At 53.0% G+C, this 20,296-nt stretch overlaps 1 protein-coding gene across 1 annotated transcript in view; it reads left to right on the top strand.

Annotated features, from left to right (window-relative positions):
* Positions 1-20,296, top strand: part of PKD1 (polycystin 1, transient receptor potential channel interacting) — a 76,700-nt gene that overhangs the window by 15,084 nt on the left and 41,320 nt on the right. Inside the window, exons 2-6 of the mRNA XM_058815662.1 lie at positions 14,243-14,314; positions 14,809-14,880; positions 16,209-16,378; positions 18,266-18,934; positions 19,828-20,011. Coding sequence (XP_058671645.1) covers positions 14,243-14,314; positions 14,809-14,880; positions 16,209-16,378; positions 18,266-18,934; positions 19,828-20,011 — 1,167 coding nt within the window. The remainder of the gene's footprint in view (positions 1-14,242; positions 14,315-14,808; positions 14,881-16,208; positions 16,379-18,265; positions 18,935-19,827; positions 20,012-20,296) is intronic.

The following is a 20,296-nucleotide window of genomic DNA, read 5'->3' as shown; positions in this document are numbered from 1 at the left end:
TGGGATCAGGAAAGGGATCCCTCCCAGCAGTATTTGCAGGTATTAAATCATTAAGGAGATTAGCAGAGTTGCAAGACCTTTCTCTTTTTTCCCCTCTAGACAGTTTATTCCCCATACTGATGTTCTTATAAAAGGATTAGAGGCGTTGGTGCTGTGAGAGAAGGGAACAGGCACTGTGGTGATCCTCCCTTTGACAGATCCCTGACAGGATTGCAGTCTGAAGTGAATGGAATTATCCTTCCTCTGATTCCTCAGAGAAAAATCACAGAACAATGGAGTGCTTTGGGCTGGACCTTAAAGACCATCTCATTGAGGGACACCTTCCACTAGAGCAGGTTGGTCAGGCCCCATCCAGCCTGGCCTGGGACACTCCAGCTGAGAGAGAACCAGAAATGTGCATCACCTGCACGTGCTCTGACTTTAGAGCACTCTGAGGAGCAGATTTAGGTGGGATATTGGGGTGAAATTCCTCCCTGTGAAGGTGTGGAAGTGCCCAAGGCCAGGCTGGATGGTGCTTGGAGCACTCTGGGTTAGTGGAACGTGTCCCTGCCATGGCAGGGGGTGGAATTGGATGGGCTTTGAGTTCCTTTCCCACCCAAGCCATTCCAGGATTCTGTGAGCTTTACAGGGATCAAATGGTTTTCTGTCTCCCAGACCTGTTCTGAAGATCTCTAGAGGGGCAGCTGAGGCCCAGGCAAGCTGCTCCTTTCCTCTGTACCTACCCTGGGCCTCTGAACATCAGCGTTCTTGAAGCAGAAATATTCTGACTGCATCACAGAAGACTTCCTAATGCTGAAAGGAAGCAGCCCAACCACACACGTTATTAATGCCAGAAACATGCAAATGGCTTTTGTACGGGAACCAGCAGCTCTATATTGGGTTCTAATTGGGTTTTGTTTTCAGAAGGAAGATATTTAAGGTTCTATACTGAACATGCTGCAAAAACATTGAGAGCAGAGCCCTCCAACCCAAACAACCACGTTTGAAAAAGGCTGGGGGAGCTCGAATCAGGGATTAGGGGAAGCCTGTCCTGTGGCATCTCCAGGCCAGGTCCCTGTGCTCTGTCTGTCCCTGGCTCTGGGCTCTGCCCTGCCCTCTGATTTACAGCCCTGAGCATCCACCAGAGCTGCTGCTTAAGGAATTCCTCGAGTGTTTCTGTTCCAGTAGGGATTTGTGGGCCTGACTTTGAGTTATGGAGCCTTTGTGCTAGAGAGATGTTTACAGCTAAACTTGGAAGCCCTTTCTCCCTTGGATTCCTGGAAACGCTGTTATCTCAAGCTTCAGGAGGGACTTCTGCACAGAGACCACCCAGGACTCAGAGCTACCTGTCACCAGAGCACCTCCCTGCCCCTGGAATTGGGCATGGCTTGCACCTGGAAGGGCTGGAACAGCAGAGATGGAGACATCCTCACCTGCAACGTTTCTGCCTCATGTGTGGTGCCTTCAGCCTGGTGGGCAGAGAGTTCTGTGCTTGTTTCTGGGGGTGGAACATCCCTCCTGAGGGCCTGCAGGATTCTCCCTGGTGCCTTTCCTTCCTCCCTCCCCTGGAGCTGGCTCTGCATCCACTGCTCTTGGTGCTCCTGCTTTCCTTCAGAGGCTTTTTAAAATTTTATTTTGTGCATCAGTTGCATTGTTATCACATTTGCATCCTGCCAGCTAGTGATCACTGCACGAGGAGGGGACACCGTCCCTGTTCTGTCACCTGCCCCGTGGCCACGCCAGGTGGGCCACCACAAACCAGTTTAACCAGCAAACCAGTTTAACCAGCAAGCCTGTAGGGCCACAGTGGGAAGCAGCTCCTCTTGCTGCTGTGACAAATTGCTGCTTTTCAGAGGGGATGGAGAAACACCCCTGGTCTTGTCTCTCCTGGGATTTCCCTTAGCACAAGAAAAGGTTGGTCACCTGGAAGAAATGTGGTCCCCAAGGGGATGTCAGCAGTGGGAGCCTGGCTCTGTCCTGGCTCTGGGGGAGGGCAGGGGAGCTGGACAGAGGGATCTGATCAGAGCAGGATGGACAGGGGGATGTGGCCAGAGCAGAGCTGGACAGTGGGATGGGACTGGACCAGAACTGGACAGAGGGATGTGGCTGGAGCAGAGCTGGACAGTGGGAAGTGGCCAGAGCAGGATGGACAGAGGGATGTGGCCAGAGCAGAGCTCCAGGCAGGAGCTGGCCCAGCGTTACATAACGCACCAGAGACACGTTCAAGTGATTAATTTGAGGCTCTGGCAGCCGCTTCCCTGTAATAATATTTTAAACATGACTTTTCCACTGGCCCTTGCCAGCGATCGTTACTTTGCGCTGTGGAGGCTGTAAAATTTCACTTCAAGGATGGGTTTCACTCCCGTTACAGAATGTGTCTGGAATGTGCAGATGTTTCCTTCGGGGAATAGGGAGCCAATGGGCTCTAACACATCAGCCCTGCGGGGAGGACTCAGCGTGCTGAGCAGCCCTATTCACAAAATCCCAAACAAACACTCGCACACACAGCGCCCATGGAGGTGCCCGGCCCTGGGCATGGAAACCCAGGCTCTGCTGGAGCCCAGGGAGGTTCTGGGCTGGGGTGGTCACAAAGGGGTCTCTCGGAGGGTCCTACACAGTCCCACAGATTCCTGACTTCTGGAGGGGTTGTGCAAGCTGTGGCTGGCTGGGTGCAGATGAGGTGGTTTGGGATGATGTGGTCGCTTCCAACCCAAACCATTCTGGGTTCTGTTGGTTCTGAACTGGAACAGGGCAGGGTTAGATGGGAAGAAATCCTTGACTCAAAGGGTGATGAGACCCTGGCACAGGTTGCCCATCCTTGGCAGTGTCCCAGGCCAGGTTGGACAGGGCTTGGAGCACCCTGGGTTAGTGGGGAAGGTGTTGGGATTGGAGCTGGATGGGCTTTAAGGTCCCTTCCAACCCAAACCATTCTGGGTTCTGTTGGTTCTGAACTGGAACAGGGCAGGGTTAGGTGGGATATTGGGAATAAATCCTTGACTCAGAGGGTGGTGAGACCCTGGCACAGGTTGCCCATCCTTGGCAGTGTCCAAGGTTAGGTTGCACAAGGCTTGGAGCACCCTGGGTTAGTGGGGAAGGCGTTGGGATTGGAGCTGGATGGGCTTTAAGGTCCCTTCCAACCCAAACCATTCTGGGGTTCCATCATTAACCTCCCACAGGTATTCAAGGGTTGTGCATGTCAAGGACAAAGCAGCTGCTGTGGATGTGCCAGAATTAGAGAAAATGGGAAGATGGGGTTTAATTGCACAAAAAAATAGATTGCATGGAGAGCGGAGAAGGCTGAAAATTGCTTTTTATGGAACAGCTTCAAATTAAGGAGCTTCAAATTAAGGCTGTAACCATCCCTGAGGGATATGTGGTAGGGCTGGTCCTCTTTTAATAGGATGATACAGCAGAGCATTAATATTTTTTACTTCTCTAATTTTCTCTTTCCTTATCATCTTCAGTGCAAAGAAGGGGAGAACAAAGCATTGGGGCATCAGGTCCTTAAAGAGGAGCCCTTAAAGGGTCAGTGATGGACACAGGGAAAGCTGCAGAGGGACGTGGGAGGGCCAGGACAAGGGGAATGGCTTCACACCAGCACAGGGAGGGTTAGGTGGGATTCTGGGGAGAAATTCTTCCTGTGAGGGTGCTGAAACACTTCCAGGGCACATATTGCCCAGAGAAGCTGTGGATGCTCAAAACTCTGCCTCTGGCATTGTGAGAGCCTGAATAAGCAGTGGAAGCTCTTAGAGAAAATAGATAAACAAGATAGAAAAGAGAAATGTTGGTTGTGATGAGCATGGGCTCAGCTCAGGCCCATTGAACACTGATAAGCAAAAGAATCTTAAAGCAAAGTCTCTGTCCAGCAAAGTTGGGAAGAGTAAAGAGTTTTTCAATTATATTGGGAATTAAAGGAGATAGATGATACTGGTCTGTTAATAGATGAGCATGGTCAAGTTATCAATGAAGATACAGAAAAGGCAGCACTGCTCAGTAAATATTTCTGTTTTCTATTTGGGAAAAAGCCAGGTGATGTATTTGTATCATATGAGGATGATGAAACACTTTCCACTCCAACAGTAACCGGGGAGGATGTTAAACAGCTGCTATTAATGTTAGACCTTCTTAAACCAGCAAGTTCAGAGATTTTGCATCCAAGAATTTTAAAAGATCTGGCTGAAGAGTCCTCTGGGCTATTAAGGCTCACTTTTAATGGATTTTAGGGCCTCAGGGAGATTCCCAGGGACTGGATCAAAACAAACATGGTGCCAGTGTTAACAGAAGGTAAATGGGGTGGTACAAACACTCATTAGCCCAATGTCCTGATTTTCTGTCCCAGGGAGAAACAATGCTGTGCCTAGCATGGCATCAGCTAAAAATTAAAGGGCACGGTGTAATTAGTGGCAGTCAATGTGGAAAATCCACTTATGGAAAAAAGATCTCCCAAACCTCTGCCTTTTAAGTAACTTTGCAGATGGAGGAGCAGAAGATGCTGACGTTGATGTAATACACATCTGATTTCTGCAAGAAGTCAGAATTTGAATTCTGAGTCAAGTTTTTGAGTTTTGACTCAATGTCACATGTATTTGTGACATTGGAATGAAAAAAGGCAACACTACAGATGTTAAAGGGATTAAAACATTGGCTCCAGGATGTTTCATAGAAGGACAGACTTGACCCAAAGGATTGTTTGGGTTGGAAAACACCTCCAGGCCATCCAGTTCCAGCCCCCTGCCATGGGGAGGGACACTTCCCACGAGATCAGTTTGCTGCAGCCCAAACCTTCCAGTGATTCTCAGTGTTTATGTGGGATGGGAGCATCCTCTGGAAGGCTGGGGGTGCCTGCTGGGGCTTGGGCAGGAACAGGAGTGTGGAACCTGTGTGGAACCCAATGATTTGCAATATTTGAGCTGTTGGGATGAGCCATGGGTGGAAAGCACCCCTGGGCTGTGCTGTGGCTGTGGTTGGGGTCTGAACGTGCTGCACTTTTTGCTTTTTTTGCTCCCAGCCCTGCTGCTCTGGGGGTTTTCTGTCGCAGGCAGTGGCTGTGAACCCAGGGCTGTGCTCAGCCTCACACAGCAGCACCAGAGTTTACTTTGGGCTATTTTTAAACATATCAAGCACTAATCTGACGGCCCCAAATCCGTGAGTTTTCCCTCTGGGAGGAAGAAAATAAATCAGGAGGCTCATCAGCTCTCCAGCACAGGCTGTGCTGCAAAACCCTGCTCAGAGTTGGTTTCCTTTGCTCACAGTGCTCTGCCAGGACCTCAGTGGGTTTTCCTTCTTGTCCTTTTCCCCATCAGTGTTTAGGGAACATCCCATGCTGGAGCTGAAGGATGTTGGTGAGAGCCTGAAATGGGGAGCCTCTTAAATGAAATGTTGTTGGTAAAACAACATTTGCTGCTGTTTCTCTGTGTTTCATGAGACATTCCTGTGTTTCTGGATGTGTGTCTGCTATACCTGCCATGAGAGGCTTTGCTGCTGTTTCTCCTAAAGCCTCAATCCTTTCTGAGCTCCAGGGCTTGGAGCACCCTGGGCTGGTGGAAGGTGCAGGAGGTGGAACTGGGTAATCCTGAAGGTCCCTTCTCACCTAAACCATTCCAGAATCCCTGATCCCTGTGAGGGCTGTGTTTTGCTGCCTGTGCTTTGTTTTCCCTTTGTTTGTGCTGCTGGTGCATGACAACCACTGACTGCTCTGTGTGAGGAATGGCAGAGTTATTTCCCAGCTGTTTGAAGAAATGCCTTTTGATCTGAGGCTGCCTTATCAGTCTCACATTCCCTCAGCTGGGTTGTGCTCTGAGCCCAGCTCAGAAGTGGCAGGAAGGGTTTTGCAGGTCTCCCTGGGTTTTGGAGGGTCAAGCCTGGTTTGTGAATCTCATTCTGTATCAGTGATGCCCAAATTGCTCCCCTGTTCCTTTTGGGGTACAAAACACAGATACCCCAGGGGGTTTCCAAGGAAGCATTCAGACTTTAGCAGTGTTTGCAGATGGGATGTGTGCTTTGGAGAAGGTTCCTGGAGTTCTCCACGTCCCCTGGCTCCAGCTCAGTGTCACATCCCTGTGACCAGTCCAGCATCATCCCCAGCCCTCTGCATCCTGTGAGCCCCTGCCTGTGGCTCCTTTCCTGTGCACTGCAGAATTTACAGTGCTAGGGCTGGATAGAATTGGGGTTTTACTGTTTCTCACATCCCTAGAGGAGAGCTGTCCAAGGAAAAGGAATTATTCCAATAGAAAAGCCTCACTTACAAAAGAAATACAAATTGAGTCATAAAAAACCAGGATGCAAAAATTATCTACGCCATTCCCTGTCCCAGTGGTGAGTTAATATCAGCAATACCTAAACATTTATTGAAAACTCTTCACTTTGTGTAAGGAAGATGAAGCACTGAGTGGCTCAGCTGTGTAATCCCTAAATTACAGCTTCCAGAGGGCTCCCTTTTTATGGTGAAATCAGATGTTCCTGGGCTCCCAAAGGCTGATTTGGAGACGTGCTGGGTTCTCAGGAGGGCAGAGCTGGGCACTGGGGTTGCTGTGAGCTGGCACACAGGGCACAGATGAATTTTGGGGGAAGAAGTGTGACCTGCATGGAAAGCACTTGGCTTTGGGCTGCAGTAGCATCTGCTCGAGCTGTGCCACGTGTGCTGGGAAGATAGTTGGGTTTATCACATCTCTGGTTGCTCTGCAGAGTTTCCATGAGGCAGATGAGTGTTTGCAGGGCTGACATTTCCCTGGCTGGAGCTGCAGACAGCTCGTTTGCGTGCGGCGCTAATTGCGGACAGCGGCTTGATTGCAGTGTTTGGGTTCTGGAGCTCTCTGCTCTTCCCCTCCTGGCCCTGCTGGCACAGGGCTGGCTGTGCAGAGCTCTCTCCTTGCTTTGTGCCACCTGAGGTCAGCCCTGGGCAGAGAGGGCAGGAGCAGGGCTGGTGCCAGCCCAGGCAGTGCCAGCTCCTGGTGGCTCAGAGAGTGGCAGGGACCTCTCAGGTTGGTGCCATCCCTGTATCCCCCTCCCTGTCCCCTTCCTGGCCTCCCCAAGCTCTCCTGGTGATGCCCCAGTGCCCCTCTTGCCTTTGGCTCCCTTGTTTGACTGTTGGGGAGGCAGGGATGGCTCAGCTCAGGGTGAGGATGACTTGGAAGGAGCTGAGCTGCTGATGCCCCAGTGCCCCCCTCACCTTTGGCTCTGTGTTTGGGTGTTGGGGATGCAGGGATGGCTCAGCTCAGGGTGGGGATGACTTGGAAGGAGCTGAGCTGCAGGTCCTGGCTTTGGGATCGCCCCGGGCAGGGAGAGGGATGGAGCACAGGGTGCCATGGCTGCAGGACAGCGCTGCCAGAGCCTGACGTCCTGCCTGAGGCCACACATCCCTGTGTTCCAGGCTCCATCCAGGCTCCACAGCCTTATTTGGGAAGGTCTGCGGGGAGCTGCTGCCCGCAGGGCTCTGAGGAGTTGCTCCTGGAGCACAGCTGCTCTGCAGACAGCTCCCACCTGCAGGGAGCCCTTCTGCTGACCCTGCTGGGGCTGCCTGGCCGTGCTGGGAATGCTCCATCCATGGCTGGGACGCCCTGACCATGACAGGGGTGCCCTGGCTATTGTGAGGGTGTTCTGAGTGTGATTGGCATGCCCTGGCTGTGGCTGGGATGCCCTGGCTGTGGCTGGGATGCCCTGGCTGTGCTTGAGATACTCTGGCCATGACAGGGGTGCCCTGGCTGTGCTTGGGATGCCCTGGGTGTGCTTGAGATGCCCTGGCCAAGGTTGGGATGCCCTGGCTGTGCTTGAGATACTCTGGCCATGACAGGGGTGCCCTGGCTGTGCTTGGGATGCCCTGGGTGTGCTTGAGATGCTCTGGCCATGACAGGGGTGCCCTGGCTATTATGAGGATGTCCAGGGTGTGATTGGGATGCCCTGGCTGTGGCTGGGATGTCCTGGCTGTGCTTGAGATGCTCTGGCCATGACAGGGGTGCCCTGGCTATTATGAGGATGTCCAGGGTGTGATTGGGATGCCCTGGCTGTGGCTGGGACGCCCTGGCCAAGGCTGGGACACCCTGGCAGTGGTGCCATAGCTGTGATTGCGATGCTCTGGTCATGTCTGGGACACCCTGGCTGTGCTGGGGATGCCCTGGCTGTGTCAGGCTCTCACAGCCCCTTTCCTGAGCTGTGAAGAGCCTGAGGCCCCAGCCTTGGTTTATTCCTGCAGATCCAAGGGTTTTTGTTGTGCTGGTGCTCAGGGAGAGGCTGGAGCAGGGTGAGGCAGGGCTGTGAGCTGAGGGAGCAGCGTTGCTTCATGCCCTGCTCACGGTGATGGAGTGACCTGCTCGTGGTCCTGCAGGAGCTGGAGAGACCCCTGGCTCTGCTCCTGCCCTGAGAGGGGGCATTGGGAGGGTCTGCTCTCTTCGGGAGAGCACAGGGTGAGCAGAACATGGCAGAGATGCTCATCTCGCCTCGCATTTCCTATCAGCAATCAGGATTTTGCTGTAGGGAGAAAACCATTCCATTTTTAGATGAATTCTTGCGAAAAAGTTTTTTGGGGCAAATTCCTTAGAGAGAGCCGAGGACTTGGGCCAGCGTTTGAAACTCGTAAATTCAAAATGCACAAATAAATTGTCCTGGTGCTGTGACAGCCTTGGGGAGAGGAGGGAAAGGCCCCTCTTGGTGATGTGTGACAGTGTTCACAGGGGTTTTGGATGAGGGAAGAGATGAGGATCTGACTCCATGTTTCAGAAGGCTGATTGATTATTTTATGATACATATTACATTAAAACTATACTAAAAGAATAGAAGAAAAGATTTCATCAGAAAACCATAGAATCAGAAAGAATGATAACAAAGGCTCTGTCCGAGACAGTCCGAGCCAGCTGACTGTGATTGGCCATTAATTACAAACAAACCAACACGGGCCAATCCCAGATGCACCTGTTGCATTCCACAGCAGCCGATAATCATTGTTTACATTTTGTTCCTGAGGCCTCTCAGCTTGTCAGGAGGAAAAACCCTCAGGAAAGGATTTTTCATGAAAAGATGTCTGTGACAGTGCTGGGCTGCAGCTCTTGGGGTGATGTGTGGTGGACCTGGAATCCTTTTGCCTTGGAAAACCCGTTTCAGCATGAAACCAGTAACTGTGGGTGAATATCTCCATGTGCCATTTCCCTCCCGCCTGTGTTGAAAAGCAGAGAGCTCCTGGTGCAGGAGAGGTGTGAGGGTGTCCCTGTCCCTACTGCAGGAGCACAGCATTGCTCCCTGTGCCCAGCACACAGGAAAATCCCTGGTTTTCCAGATTTCCAGAGCCATTTGTGGAAATAATCTCTCTCATCACCTCTGCACACCAGTGCTGCTGCCTCTGCAGTGCTTCCTTGGAGAGGTGCAAGCCAAAAGACGAAGGGAAAAAAGGAATCTGATCAGCAAAAACCTGTAATTTTTCCTGGCTCGGGCAGGCAAAAGCACACAGAGTTTTTCCTGCTCTTTTCTGGAAAGTCTGTTCTGTGTGTCAGGCAGGATCAGCTCTGTGCTGCCTTTTGTTCCTGCAGACAGGCAAGTGCTTGCCATGGAAACCTGGAGGCGGCCCTGGGGCTCTGCAGGGCATCTCTGGGCAGATCTGGCAGGCCATGGAAGGCTCTGGAAGCTCTGGGCTTTGCTGTGCCTCACCAGCCATCCCACGTGTCCCTGTCCTTGTTCTCACTGCTCACAGGGTGTGGAACAGTGGCGGCCTGGCTTGTCGCAGGATCCTGCAGTGGTTTGGGTTCAGAGGGACCTCAGAGCCCACCCAGTGCCAGCCCTGCCATGGCAGGGACACCTCCCACTGTGCCAGGGTGCCCCAGCCTGGCCTGGGCACTGCAGGGATGCAGGGGCAGCCACAGCTGCATGGTGGGGTAAGAAATGGGAGCAGTGCTGGGAGCTGTGTTCCCTGTGCCCTCTGGGGCTTTGCTGCCCCTCAGGAGCCTCAGCCCTGCTGGCGATGTTTTGTGGAGATATAGCCAAAAACTCCACAACTTTGTGAAAGTTGTAAAGCCGGTATGTTTATTATTGCAGTGCCAGACGCATGCGGAGATTGCTCTCCTTAAAAGACGTGTGTACCTCTGGGGGCTTCAGGTCCCTTTTTATCCCCCTCTCAGATACACATGCATACAGTTTCACAGTAGGTTCATACATATTCATTTTTACGAATTTCAGGTGACATTTGCCGCTAGTTCTTCTTTATCAGAAAGAATTCCTGGGTCAGGTTGACCTGCTGTCACAGCAGTCTCTGTCTCTCTCCCCTTATCTCTGTCCTTCACTGAATCCCTGAGCCTAGGCCTTGCAGTCAGGCTACATAGCTATGTTTCAAACTACAGACTTAACTCAAAAATGTACATTTCACCTAAATCAAAATGGATTTCTACCCTGGAAAATTTTCCACTTTGCCTCAGTGTCTCTCAGACCTGGAGCCTTGGCCCTGCTGAGCTCTCAGCCCTGGGGCTGCTCTCCCTGCTCTGCCCCAGCCATGGGCTCCTCTCACTCAGACGTTCTCCGTCTCTGGATGCTTTTCCCATTACTGTTCTGGCAGGGCTCCCTGCACCAGAGGGGCTGGGGAAGCTCTGCCCTGCCTCTGCCTCCCTCCCTTTTGGTGAGATGGAGGCAGAGCCCACAAATGACATAATGAGAGCATGACATCAGCCTTGGCAGCGGGGCCGCCCGTGCTCTGCTGAGCATTCTGTGTTCCGTGGAAGGAGGGAGCAAACAGCAGTGCCCAGACCCAGCCTGGCCACAGCCCCTGGGCTGGCACTGAGGGGCTGCTGGGCGTCACTGAGGGATGGAGGGGTGCCACTGAGCCCTCCTGCTGCCCTCAGTCCTCTCATTCCCTCCCTCTTCCATTGGCACTGCAGCAGCTGAGAAAGGAGCCAGTTCTTGGGGCTTTTCCCCCAGAATTCCCCAATTCCATGGGCAGCAGTCTGGCTGGTGCTGTGTGTGCTGGATCCACCCTCACCCTCTCTGTGTGGCTGTGACAGCTCAGGGATGCACCAGCATCACACAGCGAGTCCTGGCAGGGCTGGGATGGAGCTGAAGGCTCCCAAGGCTCAGGCTGACGCCCTCATTACTGAATATTCCCTTATTTCCCAAAGCTTCACCTTCCTCACTAAAGCACCTCCCTTTTCCAGAGCGTTTGAATCTCTGCCTTAGCTGGGCTGGGAGTGGAGCGTGGCAGTGTGGGGAGCTCTCAGTGACACAGTTTGTGCCCTGTGCTGTGGCTTGGTGAGTTCTGGTGCCCCATGTCCCACAGAGTGACATTGCATGGCTCCATTTGAGCAGCTGTGACTCGTGGCTGCCCTTTCCAGGAGGCGCAGCGTGTTCCCCAAGCCCCCCAAGCCACAGGAAAGGACATTTTTCCCTCTCCTCGTGAGGGGGGCGTCAGGCTGTGTGTGCAGGGAATGTCAATGGAGAGCCTTGTTTGCTGCTGGCTCCAGCTCTGCCTTGAACCTGCTCTGAATTTCCTCTGGCCTGGCAGTGGGCTGGGAAAACACAGTCGTGGCAGTTTGGGAGCTGCGTCCCACAGCCTTGCCTTGCCTTTCATTGCTCAGGGTTTCCTGGTTTGTGTTTTTCTCTGCAGGCCAGGCACCTCTCCCATGCCAGGGAGGCAATGATGGATCCTTTTCCATGCCTGGTGCAGAGGGAGCAGGGGGAGAGGGCAGCTCCTGGCTGGAGGTGGCTCCACCACCATTCCACATCCTCCCAGCTGTGCTGCCACAGCAGCTCTGCTTCCCTCTGTACCCAGCAGGTCAGGGAGATGAAAACTGAGGGGGTTTATAGCAGTTCCTCATGGCATCGTGAGGGCAAGGAAACAGCAAGGAGGTGCCCTGGTTTGTGGGTACCAGGGGGTGCCAGCCTGGCCTGGATGGGGCTCAGCAGGGTCTGGAGACAGGAGCTGGGGATCCCTGGGCAGCACCTGAGCTGGAGTGACAGAATGTCAGGGTTTGGGTTAATTGCAGCCTCCAGGGGTTCAGCCAATGGAGCTGAGCCCAGCTCTCCCCTGGGAGATCTCTGCACGCTGGGCTCTGGCTCAGAGTGGTCTTGAAGAAAATGTTGGTAAAACTTACTGGAGATGAAAATCAAGTGACAGGCAGGGCTAAAATAGACACAAAACTGTTTTTCCTCAGCAACCACCCAGGAACCTGGAAAAGTTGCAGGTGTTGGAGGGGGCTGTTTGCCCTGAAGGTTGAGCAGATTGGGGCTGTCAGCTCTGAAGGCAAAGGTTTGAGGAGCGTTACCTGCCCTGGGAAGGGGCAGTGCAGGTCTGGGGTGATGAGCTCAGCTCATCACCGATCATCACTGATCAGCTCATCACCGATCATCACTGATCAGCTCACCACACCTGATGCCAGCAGGGAATGGAGGATGTGCAGGATGCCATCTGACATCGCCTTTATCAGCAGATAAAGGACAGCAAGGCACAGGAGCCCTCTCCAGCTGTGAGCCACAGCAGTGCTGCCTCCCCAAACAGGATCCCAGTGTCTGGCACCTTCCCCAGCTCCCCTTGCCCCACACTCCCCTGCAGCCAAGGAGCACCTTGGAGGAGGCTCTGGGACATGGCAGAGCCCTGTTTTTGCAGCAGCTAAATGGTTTATTTTGGAGGTTTTGCTTGTCTGGGCGAGGAGCAGGAAGGCATCTGAGCTGGAACTCCCATTTCTTTTCCTTGGACTTGAGGTGCTGCCTGAAAACCAAATGGGTGATTTCCAGGTATTTCAGAGGAGAAGGGGAGTATTTGCACTGCTCTCCCTGTAGGGTGGCTGTTGGGATCGGGTCCTTCCCCACATGGGTGCAGCAGGGCCAGAGGGGTTCAGGGTACAGAAATGCTCAGGGGAGATGGAGCTGAGGTGTCCCCAAGGAGGGTCTGTCCTGGCTGGAGCACCTGGGTCCAGTCCCAGCTGTCTCTGTGTCATCTTCAGTGGGAGCTGGAAGCAGGTTTGGGGTGGCTTTGCTGTCCCTGTGCAGAGTGGGGCTCAGCCAGGGGTGCTCTGTGCTCCAATCACTGGCATAATCTAATATTTCTATTAATGTCCTTTTCTAATGTATTTACTGAGCTGGTGTTTTGCACATTTCTTGGGCTTCTGTATTGGAGTTGCTGGTGAACTCCTCTGAATCCAGCCTCAGCTTGGCAAATAAGTCCCAGACAGCAAAACCAGGGAAAATAAACCTTTCAAAGAGCCATCCATCCCTGTCACTTATCCCCAGTTTCCTGGAATCGCACGTCGTTTTCCTGCCAGTTTGGCAGAATTCTTTTCATTTGGATAAATGAAGTTTAAATATCAGATCAAACCAAGAAATAATTGATTAAGGGGTAGGAATAACAGCTGAGACAGCCAGGAGAAGCGAGAGGAGGTGTTTGTAGGAAAAAGGTGAGGAAGGAGATGGCAAAGTGTGTCCAGCCCTGTGCTCGCCGGGGAGCTCAGCCAGGAATCCATGAAGGGTCAGAACCATTCATGGGCTTGGAGGAAGGGTTTTGGTGCTGCTGAAAGGAAGTTTAGGCCAAAGGAGTTTTTCTGAAAACGAATGGTGATGCTTATTGGGAACAAGTGGAGATGATGAGCGAAACTTTCATTTCTGTGAGTGACTTTTAAATGTGGGGAGGAAGATGATGGGTGAGGAGAGAGCTGGGCTGGACAGGGACATTGGTTTGGATGAGCTGAAGGCTCTTGGTGTTACTGGGAGATTTTTTAAGCAGTGTTCTTTTAGAATGACAGTCTGTCCTGATTTCAAATGGAAAATATTCTTTATTGCTGCTTTTTCTTCCATTTTAAGCTTTTCCAAAGAGAGACAAAAAGTTGCTTAAAATGCAGTTGACGCATCAATTGTGTAATTACTGATCAGGGTTTTGGCATGAGAAACACACTTGGAAGTTCATAATAAATTTGTCTCTGAGTTAATTACTGCTTGAGTTCTAAAGTACTTCTTAATGACTTCTTTGAGCATAGATTAGACTTGAATGTCTTTTGAGAGGATGCATCACATTCGGTACCACGTGTGGCATGGTGTAACTGCTCCAGGTGTGCTGCAGACTGGGGGCACATCCTGAGGCTCCTGGTCTCTCTTTACAGGTTATGTGAGCAGCAAATGCTTTATGGTTTTGGGAAAGGTGTTTTCTTTGGCTGGGAAAAATGCTCTGCCTTGAACACATCCCGTTTCCAGTCAGGATTCTGGCTGGGGTTTGGAGAGAGGCTCTTCTGAGGTCTGCTCGTGGAGGTGTGACAAAACGGGCTTGAATGAAGGCTGAAAATGGATTTTTCTTTTTTTCTTTCCCTAGGAATCTTTCCAATAGCAGGATCAGTGGTTTAGATGTTGAGCTATTCAGAAGCCTGACTTCTCTGGCAAAGCTGTAAGTACTTGCTGTTCCCCCCAGTCCCCCCAGTGCCCCCCAGCACGGCTGAGCTGGGTCTGGCTCGTGTTGCACTGGTTCGCTTTGTTCTTGCTCCACCTCATCTCCCCAGCCCCACGTGCCCCTGTCCATGGGCTCCTTCCCCGAGGCCTTGAGCTGCTCACTCCAGGGATTTGGGAATTATTGGCATTTGGAGCTGGGCAGGGTTTGACCCTCTGCGCTGCTGGATGGAGAGGAGCTCAAGGCCAGAGAAGGAGAATTCTCACAAGATGTCTCTTGGTACTGGAAGGGACCTTAAAGCCCTTAAAGTTCAACTTCCACTATCCCAGGGTGCTCCAAGCCCCATCCAGGCTGGCCTTGGGCAGTGCCAGGGATCCAGGGGCAGCCACAGCTGCTCTGGGCACCCTGTGCCAGGGCCTGCCCACCCTCACGGGGAAAAGCTGCACTGATGAGGAAATTGCTTGTAACATGATGAACTTTTCTCTCTTTTACAGAGATATAAGCCACAACCAGATTTCTACATTAGAAGATGGAATATTTGATAATTTATTTAATTTAAGTGAAATGTAAGTTCATCTCCTTTGTTTCCCAGTTCTTTACTTAGACCTTTCCTTGAAACATCCCTTCCTTTCCTGCTGTGGTGTGGGCTGTGCTGGCTTGGAGAGATATTGGGCAGGTGCCCACCCCAGCAGCTGCTTTTGGGGTGTCTCCAGTTCTTTTCCCAAGCTGTTGGGTCCTGTTGTCCTCCAGTCCTGACCTCCTCCTTGCCTCTGCCTCTGTCTCCTGGTATCTCCAACCTCTGCTGCTGCCTTCTTCTCTTCCTGGCTCCTCTCCCACACCAGCTCTGCTGAGGTTCTTGTCTCTGCTCATGGGCACACTGTCCTGTTGGCGTGGTCACACCTTGGGCCTGGAGCACCCAGTGGTTCCTGCAGCATGGTAGGTCCTGACTGAGCTGTCCAAGTCACTTAGGAGGTTGTCCTTAAGTGATTTGAGTTTTGTTGTTTAATTGAGGTCTTTTGATGCTAAGTGAAGGGAGGTGAGAGGAAGCCACACATCTCTGGGAGGGATCCCTGAAGTCACAGCACAAGTGGCAGTTCTGCCTCTGGATGAGCCAGGACTAGGATTAACCCCAGGATTAGGATTAACCCTGTGCAAGCCCTCCTGGCAAGAGAGAGGAAAGCTCAGCCCCACGCTGTCCCTGAGGACAGGACACAAGGGGCATCCTCAGCTTTGCACTTTGGCTCCCCAGTGGCTCTGGAAGGACACAGACCCCAGGGCTGAGTCCCAGGGAGCTGTCCCTGCTCAGCCTGGTGGCACAGTGCTGCTTTCAGCCCCAGGGTGCTGCTTTCAACCCCTGCTGGCATCAGCTGCACACACAGCTCCAGCTCTGTCCTGCTCACAGCTGAGAGCCAGAGGCTCTAACTTGGATCAAGCTTAGCTACAATTAAAGTTTCCCTCTTTTCATTGAGCTGCCACATGGAAAGATTATCATTGACTTTGCATTTCTTTTTTTGACAGATGAATTTTATTCTCTTAGCTATTTTTTAATGGGGCTGTAAATAGTCTCCCTGAGCAGGAGAGGCTGCTCTCATACCCTGGGGCTCTTGCATGGCAGATTTTTTTAGATATATGATTGTGTCTGTCATTTGCTTCTAATTGCAACAATTATTTGTAGAGTTAAAAAAGTACTTGGAGTACTTGCCTAATTCTAGCCTCTAGAAAAATCACGTTAATTATTGCTTGATTCCCTATTCATTAACTCCTCTCCCAGTTATTCCAAAGCCTTTCAGTGGAGTGGCACAGATGGGAGCAGGGAGGGCTCGGCACACTGCTGTAATTAAGGCTTAGCACATGTCACATTAATCCCTAACTTGTTCTGATCTCCCTCTGACAGAAACTTAAGTTGGAATCCATTTGTTTGTGACTGCAAGCTGTCCTGGCTGCCCCGCTGGCTGGAAGACAGGAGAGTGAGAGTCCTTGAGGCATCAGACACGAGATGTGCCCACCCCCCCGAGGTGGCCAACCTGTCCCTGTTCGATGTGCTGGTCCTCAATGCCTCCTGTGGTAAGGAGGGGCTGGGATGGGGCTGGCTCAGTGGGACTGGGGGGCTCGGGGGCACCTGGGGCCTCCTCACACCTTCAGTGACCAGATCTGATCTAATGAATCAGGTGTCGGTCACACAGGCTGTGCCCCAAGGACCAGGGCAGCCACAGCAGGGCTGAGCTTGGCCCTGAGCACAGAGCAGACACCACAGGAGTGGCTCTGTGACCTGCAGCCCCAGGCTGTCATTGTCCAGGGTTTGAACAGGCTGACCCCCAGCACTGGAACCTCATGGGAGGTGATGGCACCTGGGACAGGCTGAACTGGCAGGGCTCCACTTTGGGAAGGAATGAACACTGCCCTGACCTACAGCCACTGCTCCAGGGGCATTTTACTGACTGCTTGGCCAGAAGAAATGTCAGGCAGTGATTCTCTGGGAAATGGATAGCCTTAAAGAAACTAATCCTGCCTGGATGCTCGGTTATTCCAGAATAAGAGAGAGGGAGGGAGAGCAAGGGCTCCCTGTGGCAGGCAGCAGGCATCTCCTTTAATTTGGGGCTGTGTGACAGGAGGATGCAGGGATGAGGACCCAGAGCTGTGTGGCAGGAGGATGCAGGGCCGAGGCTGAAGGACCCAGCTGAGGCTGGTGGGAGCCAGCTGGGCTGCCTGCTGAGGCATGGTGTTCCCCAGGACCGAAATCCAGGTGGTGATCGTTCCTCTTCCCCCAGCAAAGCTTGCAGCATCTTGCAGGAATTATCAAAGGGAAAAACACTTGGCGCTGTTGCTGCTCTTGATAATTAGTTGTTCCCTCTTGCACTTCTTCAAGCCAGTGTGGAAACAATAATGTGAGGCTGCCTTCTGGGTAATTCAGTGTAATGGGAGTAGGCTGGGACAGCCTGCCAGCCCCTGCCAGCTCTCAGTGACCGGCAGGGGATGAGGAATGGCCAGGCTGGTGGTGGAATCAGAGCAGCTCCCGTGCCGTGCTCCTCTCCGGGGACTGCTCTGAGGAGAAGTGGCTCAGCATTTGCAGGAAGGCCGTGGAGGAAGCTGGACAGCTGGATGGGTTTGATCTGGGAGGATCACAGGGGCTGGAGCTGTTGGGATGTTTGGGGGAGATGTTGTAGCAACAGCAGCGCAAACGTGGCCGGGCCACGTGGGCAGAGGGCGAGGGAGAGAGAGGCCCTGCCTGGGTGTTTGTGGCAGGGAAATGTCCCAGCCCTGCAGGCCAGGGGACTGAGCTGTTCCTCTGGGCCTGGCTCTGTGTCCATGTGTGTCCCTGCTCCCTGTCCCAGCTCGTGTTGTTCCCGTGCATCCTTCCCATGGGCATCCCTGGGCCTGGCATTGCCTCCTCTGCAGTTCCACATTTTCCTGAAAGGAGGGAGATTCTTGGCTCTCCCCATGGAGGAAGGTGTCTGGTGGAGGGTCCATCAGTGTCTCCCCACTGTGCCACTGCCCAAAGGTGTTTGGTTTTGGGTTTGCTGCTGGAGGTCCCAGGCAGCACATGGTGAAACGTTCTGCACCGACCAAGCCACCAAAGGACATCCTTTTGTCATGGTCTCACTTGGAAACAAGTCCTGTGGGCTCCTCTGAGTGCCAGACTCAGTGGCTCCATGTCCCATGGGAGTGTCAGGCTCTCCAAAGCCCCGTTTTATTTACTGAGTGCTGCTGCTCCATAAATCTGTGTGACTGGCTTGTTATTTCTGTCATCGCTAATTAGCATAAAGAGTTTGGAAACTGTTGCTGGGGGATTAAACACTTCCCAGGCAAGTCTCAAAAAGGAAACACTTAGAGTAGGAGCTGAGCAGGAGAATTCCATTCCCAGGAGTGTGGGGTGGTTCTCTTGGAGGGTCTCACCAATCCATGGCATCCCAGAGTCTGTTTTGCAAGAGGATCTTCTGTTCTGTCCTGCAGGAGCTCAGTACATCACGTGCCTGACAGGAAACTACACCGAAGAAGCTGAGCTTGTCATCCTCTTCACGTCTGTGCACCCTGGGAACCTCACTGAGGAGACCTGCAGTGCCCTGTGTTACTCCCAGGACCAGGAGTACGGGGCTTTCAGCCCCCAGGGGCAGTGTTTGTGTGGAACTGCCCACGGAACGAACTCTTCCTCTGGCTGTTTGCCGTTTTGCACTGAGCATGTGTCTGGGCAGGGCTGTGGTGGCCCCTCGCTCGTCCCCTCGCCCTTCCAGGCCCAGCTGCCTGTGTCTCTCACGGGCCTGCAGCCCCGCTACAGCCTGCAGCAGCCCGTGCTCCTCAATGTCAGTATTCCCATCGCTGCCAGCACTTTACTGTGGGACTTTGGGGACCGCACCGAGGTTCTCAACACCACTGCGCACTCAGCCGCGCACAGCTACGCCTTACCCGGCCGCTACAACGTCACTGCCACGCTCCTGCTGGGCTCCAGGCTCCTGCAGGAGCAGGCAGAGGTGGAGGTGGTGGCTCCACCCCAGCAGCTGGAGCTGCTGTGTCCTTCCCTGGTGGTGGCCAACGAGAGCCTGGACATCCGGATCCGCAACAGAGGAGGCACGGGGCTGGCTGTGCTCTACGGGATCACTGCGGGGCCTGGAGAGCTGGCCAGGGGTGAGCAGGGCTCCTGGGGGGCTGGGGCAGGTGGCTGTCTTGGTTTGGAAAGACAGGAGGCTGCTAAGGAAGGCAGGAGCCTCCCCTGCAATGGAAAATGGAATCCCTCCCCATCTTTCTGAATTGCTATGAATTTTAAATTAAGGGGCTCTCAGGCAAAGATATGGGAGCAGGAAATAACAGTTCTTTAATAGGGAAGAAAATAAAAGGATAAAATAAACAGTGCAGTACCCTAGAACAACACTGCCAGAGTCAGAACCCAACCTGACACCCTGTGGGTCAGGGTGTTGGTGGCAGTCCCATTGGAATTGTGGCTCAGCCCTCCTGCAGTGTCAGAGGTGGTTCTGTTGGAGCAAGGATCCTGTAGGGAAGGATGGATTCTTCCTCTGAAGATCCAGTGGGAGAAGAGGCAGCTGCTGTTCCTCTGTGGAATCCCATGGAGAAAGGCGTGCTGGTGTCCCAAAACCTCTGGATTATATCTGGGCAGCAATGCTTGGCTCTTCCCTCTGGGCTCACATCTCCCAGTGGGATGCTGTAGTTCTTATCAGCCATGCAGTGACATTCAATAGCTGTTATCAGCTATGTCCCCTCCCGAGGGAGGTGTGAATGTGGTCACTCAGAGAGATAAGGCAAACTGCCCACTTGACCAAAGATAATCTGCCATACAGATGGTGACAGAATCCTGCCTTGCAGTCTGGAACAGTGGCACTGCCTCCTGGGTCCCCTCTGCCTGCAGTCCCAGTGAGGGCTGGCTCCTCTGGGTGTGCTGTGTCCCTGGCTGAGCTGTGTTCTGTGCTTTAACAGCAGTGGTGGGATGTGTTGGCTCCAGGGCTGGCACATTCCATTGCTGCGTGGCCCACAGAGAGGACATCACCCCTGTGTCCTTTCTGCAGCAGTTCACCCCATGTGCCCCCCTGAGGGGCTGGTTTTCCCGGGGAACAACCACTGCTACCAGCTGGTGGTGGAGAAGGCGGAGTGGCTGGAGGCGCAGCGGCACTGCCAGGAGCTGGGCGACGGGGACCTGGCCTTTGTCAGCAGCCCCGACATCCAGAGCTTCCTGGTTGCTCATGTCATCAGGTGAGTGAGCAGGGCAAGGGCTGGCATCACCTGGGCACGGGGTTTGGCTTCCTGAGGGCAGAGGGGTCTGGGTATGAGGAGATGGAGGGGGTGAGGCTGCTGAACACGGAGGGGGAATGAGCAGAGCTCGAGCCCTTCTGGACTTGGATTCTTTCCTTAAAGGCTCTGGAGGGAAGAAGAGGAATGGGAAGAATCACAGCTGGGAATTGAGGGATTGGAGGGCTTTGTGTGCCCTGTGTTTGTGCCTGTGGGTGCCTCTGAAATGTGAAAAGGGATGCTGTGCCC

This window comes from Ammospiza caudacuta, chromosome 17 (genome assembly GCF_027887145.1).
Source record: "Ammospiza caudacuta isolate bAmmCau1 chromosome 17, bAmmCau1.pri, whole genome shotgun sequence".
In the NCBI taxonomy this organism is placed as follows: Eukaryota; Metazoa; Chordata; class Aves; order Passeriformes; family Passerellidae; genus Ammospiza; species Ammospiza caudacuta.
Note: the sequence above shows the minus strand (reverse complement) of the source record. Positions and strands in the feature narration are given on the sequence as shown.